We start from the raw sequence: 9120 nt of genomic DNA, 5'->3' as shown, positions 1-9120 counted from the left end.
CGAAGCTCAGGATCAGGACTATCAGATGTAGATACTAGATTTTTGGGCCATTCATCTGGAGGAAATTTCAGAAACGTTGGACCTTGTCGCCATCTATGATCAGGTTTGGCTAGCTCTACAAGAGTTTTGCCTCTTGTAATGTCATCTGCTGGATTCTGTGCAGATGGAATATATCTCCAAGAAGAGGGATCAGTGAGCTCTAATATTTCAGTGACTCTATTAGCTACAAAAACTTTGTAACGGCAGGAGAGGGAATGCAGCCAAGACAAGACAGTTGTCGAGTTGGACCATAAGACAATATTTGTCAAAGGATGAGTCAATTCATTCTGCAGGAGTTTACAAAGCTGTGCACCTGTTAGAGCAGCGCAAAGTTCAAGACGAGGGATGGATATTTGCTTTTTTGGGGCAACTCGAGATCTTGCCATGATGAAGGAAGTATGTACCACACCCTTGTCAGTTCCCATTCGCAAATAGGCTACAGACCCGTATGCGCTCTCTGAGGCGTCGCAAAATATATGCAACTCTCTGGATGTGATTTGGTCGGAAGGTAAACTTAGATAACAACGTGGAAGCTGTATTAATGACAGGTCAGGGAGCTCAGTTTCCCAAGCCTTCCAGGCCTGTTGAATAGGATTTGGCATAAGGGGATCATCCCAGCCCCGGGACTTCATCCAGCATTGTTGTATGATGACTTTAGCTCGCGTTGTAAAGGGGGTTATGTAACCCAATGGGTCATACTGACTGGCAAGAACTTTATATATATTACGCAGAGTTGTTGTCTTATACTCCACTGTTCGGGATTGATACCCTAATGAATCAGAGGGACAGTGCCAACTCAGACCCAGAGCTCCTTCTTTGGGATCTAAACTGTCTTGATTGATCCACAGTTCAGCATTCTCAGACCTGGCTTCAGGAGGGAGATTACGGACAACACCAGGCTGGTTACTTGCCCACTGTCTAATTTCAAATCCTCCACTCATCAGTAAAGAACGCATTCGGTCTAAGAAGTTCTTAGAAGATTGCACATTTGGGAAACTCTCTAAGCAGTTGTCAACATAGAATGACTGAAGTACAGAGCTCGTTATATCTTCATACCCTTCTTGGTGATCATGGACATGCCTTTGTAGAGCATATGTTGCGCAACATGGACTACATACCGTGCCAAAGGGCAAAACTTGCCATTCGTAGATGTCAGGTGGATTTGTGCTCTGCATATTGCGCCACAGGAAGCGTAGGAGAGAACGGTCTTCTGGTAATAGCCTAACTTGATGGAACATGGATTTTATATCCCCACTAATGGCCACTGGGCACTGACGAAACCGGAGTAGGACACCAAGTAAGGAAGGGCCCAACTGTGGACCAGTAAGAAGTTGACTGTTAAGTGACACACCTTTATATTGATAGGAACAATTGAAGACTATTCTCCTTTTTCCGTTATGCTCCACAATATGATGAGGAATATACCACGATTCATCAGATGAGTCATGGGGAAGTTCCACTTTGGAAACATAACCGGATTCCTCCAACTTAGCAATCTCTTGGTTGTACACAGCAGCAGTTTTAGGATTTCTCTGGAGGCGTCGTTCGATACATCTGAGAGAAGACATAACTGCATTTGGTGTGGTCCGCAGCTTTATGGCGGAAGAAGCGCGCAATAACGGAGTGGCATATCTTTTCACACTATCCACATCAACTTTTTTAGACTTGGAGGCCAACAATTCCATAGCTGCCTGATCTTGCTTAGACCTAGTAATGACTTTCTCATTCCTGAAAGGAAGGATGTCTACTTTCCATAATTTCTCCACATCATGGCGAAGTTCTTCTAGGGGATTAGCGATGGTAAAAAGACACTGAGTCTCATCAGTGTTAGGAATCGGTATTGGGCCTTGAAGTACCCATCCTAACCTGGTCTGTATTGCAGCTGGAGATTTAGGAGGCCCGAAATACACCTGATCAATGGGATTTATCAGGTGTGGATAGTCTGCACCGATAAGGACAAGTGGTTGGACTTTAGAGAAGGCTGGAAGGGGTAAGTCTCGAAGATGTCTGAAACGTCTCTGCAAGATCTCAACAGGATACGTCTGTTCTGCCAGTCCCAATCTAGCAGCAGAAAAGGCATTGGAAATGGAATACTTCTTTTCTGGATTGGTCATGGAAGATATTTCAAAGGTTACAGAAGAACCTTCAAGTGCAAGGGTATCTTGACGTATAGTTCTAACAATTAGGGACTCAGGTACCCCATTGAGGCCCAAAGACTCAGATGCTTGAGGTAGCAACATGGTACGTTCTGCTCCATCATCTAAGATGGCATAGGTTTGCAAGGATCTTCCTTTATAATGGAGAAGTACTTCAACAACTTTAAGCAAGACCCTACCAGAACCTCCAAGGCGACTAAGATAGAATGTACCGTTATCTTGGTCACGACAATTAACTCCATGAAGGATACCAAGATGTCTGCCTTTGCACTGTGGACAGGGTTTCTTCAAGTCACAGTTGACAGCTAGATGGTTAAGCCCGCATCTCCAACATCTTTTGTTCTCTCTAATCCATGCATCCTTCCTGGTGTCTTCTAGAGATTTAAAAGAGGGGCACAGGCCAATGAAATGATCTCTACTGGAACAATAGGCGCATGAATATTTGGAACTCCATTCTCCATCTCTCACATTCTGGGGTTGCTTATTAATGGATCTTGGCACAAAAGAATTACTGTTAACTCTGTACAAAACTGTTCGAGTGTTAACGGAAGTCTTTGGTTGAGGTTTACTCAGGAATGGTTTTGGAAAGTCACTAACCTGATCAGCCATTGCTTGACACTCAGCTTCTTCTTGGAGCCAAGCGGAAAAGCTAATCAGGTTGTAGCTTTGACCCTTTAGGATTGTACGGGCATAACGGGCAAAGTTGGTCACATGCTCGGTGGGCAGTTTACTGAGTAGTTGCTGTACATGAGAAGCACAGGATAATTCAGATTTAACTTGGTCTTGGCCCGAAGATTGGAGCATGCCAACCAAAGCTCGAACCTTTAATGCGAAGCTACTAAATGCTCTGCTGTCACCTGGTCTCACCCTGGGGAGAGCTAGAATGGCTTTGATTTCTCTCAAAACTAGTTGGTGAGGTTGCCCATATTTCTGCTGTAGTGCAAAAAGAGCCATACTGTAAGGCCTAGGATCGTTAGCATAAGCTAACGCTAGATCACGAGCTGAAGAAAATTTTAAATGATCTAACAAGATATGGAATTTGTAATGTTCTGGCTCATGGGGTGACAACAAATTTGTCAATGCTAGCTGCAACATTGCAAATTCTTGGGGATCATCATTAACCAGGAAAGGAAAGGTAGGTCCCTGAACACGAGAAGTAGGATAGGAAGGAACAGGATATGATGCATAATATGGTTGGGAATATGGATAAGGATGAAGGAATGGAATTGCAGTTGACTGGGTAGTGGGAACAATTGGTTGAATATGTGGGGCAGGAGGTTGTACAACATCATTCCCTACCTGACCTACAGATTGCATGTGAGGGCCTACATTAGCTGAGGCTACATGAGGAATTGCCGAGCTAGAGGATGGTCCTAATGGCTGTGAATACTGAGAAACAGCATACCGAGGCTGTGGAGGTAACTGTGCTGATGTTACTTGTGAGGATAACTGAGAATGAACCATGGCAGAGGAAAAGGAACTACATGGTAAAACTGGTTGTGGTGGACCAGTTGGTTGTACCAACACTGGTGATGTTTGCACTTGAGGGGACTGACAATTAGAAGGCCCAGGAACCAATGGAACAATAGAAGGTTGTAACATACTAAATTGTAGTTGTGATGCTATATCATGTGTGTGCATCTGTTGGGGTGGACTACGTAACAATGAGGAAGGAGGAAGAGGCAGAGAACTAGGCCTACTAAATGGAAGCAGTGAAGGAACAGTTGAGGAATTACATTTCTCACATGTAGGTTTCTTTTCAGCTGTCTTAATACATGCACACAATTCTTGAACAATAGATGGATTAACTAAGGCATTATCATCATCATCAGAAGCATCATCAAAAGACTCAGAAAATTCAGAATGTCTGGAAGAAACTACTAACTGTGACATTTTAGACATCATCTCACCAAGCATACCCTTAAGTCCAAGTATCTCTTATCGAGCAAATCATGTTGAGGCTGTTCACAAGGAGCCGATGAGCTTGGGGAATGTCTTAAAGGTGGATTTTCATACTGAGTTTGGTGATGATCACTTACAACTAGCGTTGGTGAGGGAGGCGGAGGAGGACCATATTCTCTCACCATACAGTCAACAAAACGGGCAGGAGGTCTTCTGCTTCTTAGGCTGCGCCGGATTGCAGGTCTTGCATGGTAATCCATTCCACCAAATTTCTACCTCCGGCTCGAAGGACCATATATTGGATCTCAGATGTTAAATGTATCCAAAGTTCGTTGGAGTTGTAGAAACTTGATGGTGTGTCTGATTAAAACACATGGAAAAAATACCAGTCCTTTGCTCTCTTTTATTTTCAGTTCAGGATGATAAAGTCTTAATTCACATGGAGCTGACACGCATGATGCCAATGAACAGATGTTAATGGATGGACAGGATAAACAGGATGTACAAGATGGTCTTTAGTCACTACAAACAATACAATAAAGGAAATTAAACTCATATAATTCATCAGTAACATATCAACAACATATATTTTAAACAATTGGCAAAACAAACTTACTCAACGCATCCTAAGGAAAGGACATGGTTGGGTGTCCATTCCAACCACCACACCTCACCAATACAAAAGGAAAAAAGGGAGGAAGTGAGGTCTACTTATAGACCTTGCCCAGGGGGTGTATGGGTAATGTAGTGAAACTGACAAAAGGATTGTGGGATATGAAGTGCAAATATGTAAGGAGAAAGAAAAAAATAAATAAATAAAAAGTATAATTAAAGGATCAAATTCACAACAAATAGTTTTATCTCTAAAAACAGTTTAGCCTATAGCGCTAGTATAATGCTAGTATATAGGGCATAATGACAAGTAAAAATCGCTTGTTATTACCACTAACAAGGCTCAAAATAGCCCCACACTAAAACGACAGCATAACAAAGGTCCCTACATTCAAACCGAAGCATTGAGAACTTTGTCAGTGTCCATACAGTTTAATAAGAAGATATTTTATACACACAGTCAACTTCGCGAATACAGGAAGAAGCCATCTTTGAAAAATAGTCTCTACCAGTCGATCTACGAATGCAGATCCATGTGCGCTGACCTGTGCAGAATCTCATATGGTCCGTTGTTTTCGGAAGAAACACAAACACGAACCGTTTTCTTCTCTTCAATATGTACACGTAGCCTACTGTTCATGCTCACCTTATCACCTTATTCACATCTCACCGGTGGACATGGATCGGCGTTCTTAGATCGACTGGTAGAGACTATTTTTCAAAGATGGCTTCTTCCTGTATTCGCGAAGTTGACTGTGTGTATAAAATATCTTCTTATTAAACTGTATGGACACTGACAAAGTTCTCAATGCTTCGGTTTGAATGTAGGGACCCTTGTTATGCTGTCGTTTTAGTGTGGGGCTGTTAGTGGTAATAACAAGCGATTTTTACTTGTCATTACTCTATGCCCTATATACTAGCATTATACTAGCGCTATAGGCTAAACTGTTTTTAGAGATAAAACTATTTACATTCGGCAATCATGAAAACAAATCTCAGATAACGGTTGACTAGGTAGCAATGTGTAATTAGACCAAAGATTCATTTTGCGCCGGAGTTGTCCTTTAATAACATGGCTCTGGATGGAACCATAGATATGTCTATGGATCATGGAACTATCAGTGGTTGGAAGTAATGGGCGGGTCCATGACACGCATTACTTCCGCATTCCGGAGTTACAATGGCGGTCTATGGGACTGTCAGAACCATAGACATAATATATACATAGATGCCCTATTGGCCGCTTTGGAACGTTGCTGCGATACGTCAACGGGTCCGCCATTTTGCGGAGGTCAAGACTGCATTGTAATTAAATGTAAGTAAACGGGTGAGCTGCATTTTTCTGGATAAAAACATTCTTGGATAAGAATGGTGAAGATCCCCATACTGAGATATTTAAGTTTGCTCATTGTGGAAAAAGCATTTTATGTGATTGACCATTTTAGCAATAACATTGATAACTGATGGATCATTTATGATAATACATATGTTGTGGTACAACTGGGCATGCAGTGCAATGCAAATAGTAATTATAACATAAAGTGAAAAGTACTAGTAAATAGTTTAGTCAATAAAATAAACAAATAGTATACAGCAAATAAAATGGTAATGAATACATGTAAAAATATTGATAATAGTTTATTAATAATTCTATAATAATAGCAATTGAATAAGACATTTCAACTACAGAATAAACACACACAAAAAATATATTTAATATTTAGCTCTTTGTGCTAAATTTCAGTTTTATTGATCAGTAATAGGCTAGCCATTACAACAGAAGTAGCTTCAGTCAAACATACAATGTTAAAATAGCCTAAATATAAAGTTATGAAACTTTACTTTGCCTTCAGCCAAAACTATTTACCAGGGAACCATTTATAGATTAATGAGACCAAAGATAAACACAAATTATACGAATTATATCTCATGTTTAGCCTCTAGACTAGAGACATCCGAGCCAGCGGCAACCGTCAGAAGCACTGGCCGTGGTACGGCTGTTCCAGGCGGGGAGACGAGCGCAGGGCAGGGGCGCAGCAACTCCGAAAACTTGGGATCAAATTTTTAAATAGGCTCTATCTTTATAAACAAACCACATATTTGAGCTTTAAACAACTACATTGTCGACTGAAAAACTATTAAAACTACATTGCGTGGCACAATAACAGTAGTATTTAATATCTAAACGTTACTTACTAATTAAATCATGACCAAATACAACCAAAATCAAACGTTCAGTCTTGTTTGTGAAAGGTACTTCCTCGAAAGCTGTTTTCAGTTGTGTGGCGATTTTTACAGCCCCAAGCAGCGCACAAAACAGGCATTTTTCTCAATTCCCGGTATGAGAGCTATGGAAAAGTTGATCTCCCCAATATGGCGGCGCCGTTGACGTACGCTCCAGCGGCCAATAGGGCGTCTATGTATACATAGTATATATTATGTCTATGTATGTATATATGATGGCTGCGTTCCAAACCGCATACTTCCCTACTATTTAGTATGGGAAAAAGAGTAGGCGAGCAAAAAAGTATGAATGAATCCAAAGGAGTAGGCGAGAATTACCTGGGTGACGTAGTAATTGTCGCGAGATTCGGACTTAAGTGCGTTCCAATATGCCTACTTTCCTACTATATAGTAGGCGAAAACAGTACGTGAAGGAAGCAGTACGTTCGAAACATCAGTTTTCATAAAAAGAGTAGACGAGAAGTTCCCGGATGGCTTACTGCTTCCGCCCAGATTTTTGAGTGCTTTTCCACGGCTACTCATGATACTCATCTATCCCAGGAGGCCACGCGAGAGGATACGTCAATATCAACATCGCGGAGATAAGCGACGCGGGGGTTTTCAAATGTGAGTAAATACGGTTCCTTGTGTTTAAATCGTATGTGTTAAACTACTATAGAGTAAACGTTTTAACTGTTAAACGTCTAAAGGAGTTAGACAGTATAGTATAGTTGTGATTTTGCTGTAAACACATGTTCTCTTACGAGAGGTTATCTCGTATTGCGTAAGCTAGCTTACGCTACGGGAAAGATTCATCTTTGCTGAGAAGTTGAAGCCAAAAAATTATTCCATAATTTTGTAATCATTGTCAACGCAGTCTCTCTGAGGCAGACCGTGAGCGGGGCTAGCTAGCAGCTCATTGGTTCGCTCAGAGAGAATGCACGAACCTATGGGAGAGCAGCGCTGAGCCCGCTGCCAATGAGCGGACGGCGCTCGCTCATTGCGTCAGAGCCCGCCGAAAGGGGCGTGGCTACAGTGTATAAAACTAGCTCTCCCAGGCTTGTTCGTTGATTCTTCATCATTCAGCGAGCTACACGCATCCGCTGTTCTGGGCAGAAGCCGCCGTCGTCGAAGAAGGCACCTTCTAGCGAGCTCCGGAGACTGAGGAAGCCGGCCGTCTGCCACCTTCAGCCGTCCTGCAAGCTAGCGCCGTCCGACGCCGTATCCTTTTCACTTATTCCTCACAAAAGAGCTCGAGCGTCTTTTTCAAGATGCCTCGTTTCTGCGGCTCATGCCGCTCTCCACTCGAAGAAGGAGACCGCCATCCCATCTGCGCTCTCTGCCTCGGAGTGGAACACGCAGAGCTCGCCCTCGCCAACGGAGGTTGCGACCACTGCGAAGACCTGCCTCTGTCCTCCCTGCGGGCACGACTGCAGGCGGTCAAGACCGCTCCCGCGCCGCCTCTCACGTCGCCGCGGAAGAAGAAACGCCGCTCCCAGAGGCCACCGGAGCCCCCTGCGGATCCATGCGGGCCGCTGCTGCCGCCCACCGACCGCTCTCCCTCTCCGCCCCAGCCGGACGTACAGTTGCCGCAGAGTGGCCGCTCTGTCGCCTCCGACGACACCGCGGATGAGAAGGACTCTTGTTCGCTGCACGCTTCGGACAGCGAGGACTGGTCGTCGATCGATTCTTCGACAAGAGAGTCTTAGAAGAGGAACGGCATAGAAGAGGAACTCCTGCGTCTCCTCTCGCAGGCCGTCGACCGCCTGGGTCTCGAGTGGTCGCCTCCCCCCATGCAACCACCGAATCGCATGGATGGTAAATTCCTGCACCGGCGCCCGGCCCCCGCCTGCAGCCGGGCTGCACCATTCCTGCCTGAGCTACATAACAAGCTCACTAAGTCTTGGAATGCTCCTCTTTCGGCTCGAAACCGCTCCGACGTGTCCACCTCGCTGCACCCGGTGGACGGAGCCGCCGAGAGGGGATATACTGCCATGCCGCCCGTCGAGGACCTGGTCGCCGCTCACCTTTGCCCGCCCTCTGCTAGATGGCGGTCTTCCCCTACGCTCCCTTCTAAAGCGTGCAGAGCGACCTCCACTTTTCATGCCCGCGCTTACGCCGCCGCCGGACAGGCCGCTTCAGCGCTGCATTCCATGTCTGTCCTCCAAGTGCTACAGAGCGACATCTT

The 9120-nt window shown here is 44.3% G+C and overlaps 1 protein-coding gene across 1 annotated transcript; it reads right to left on the bottom strand.

The window, feature by feature from the left end:
• Positions 1 to 1282: 1282 nt before the first annotated feature.
• LOC148977218 (uncharacterized) lies at positions 1283 to 4923 on the bottom strand. Its single transcript, XM_089116673.1, is given in 4 exon segments — positions 1283 to 1352; positions 1465 to 4135; positions 4138 to 4619; positions 4714 to 4923. Coding segments are annotated over 3 exon segments (2961 nt in total). The 5' UTR covers positions 4358 to 4619; positions 4714 to 4923.
• Between the last annotated feature and the right edge of the window lie 4197 nt (positions 4924 to 9120).

This window comes from Pimephales promelas, chromosome 11, assembly GCF_988280905.1.
Source record: "Pimephales promelas chromosome 11, fPimPro1.hap1.1, whole genome shotgun sequence".
Taxonomy (NCBI): domain Eukaryota; kingdom Metazoa; phylum Chordata; class Actinopteri; order Cypriniformes; family Leuciscidae; genus Pimephales; species Pimephales promelas.
This window is presented reverse-complemented; position numbering and strand designations above follow the sequence as displayed.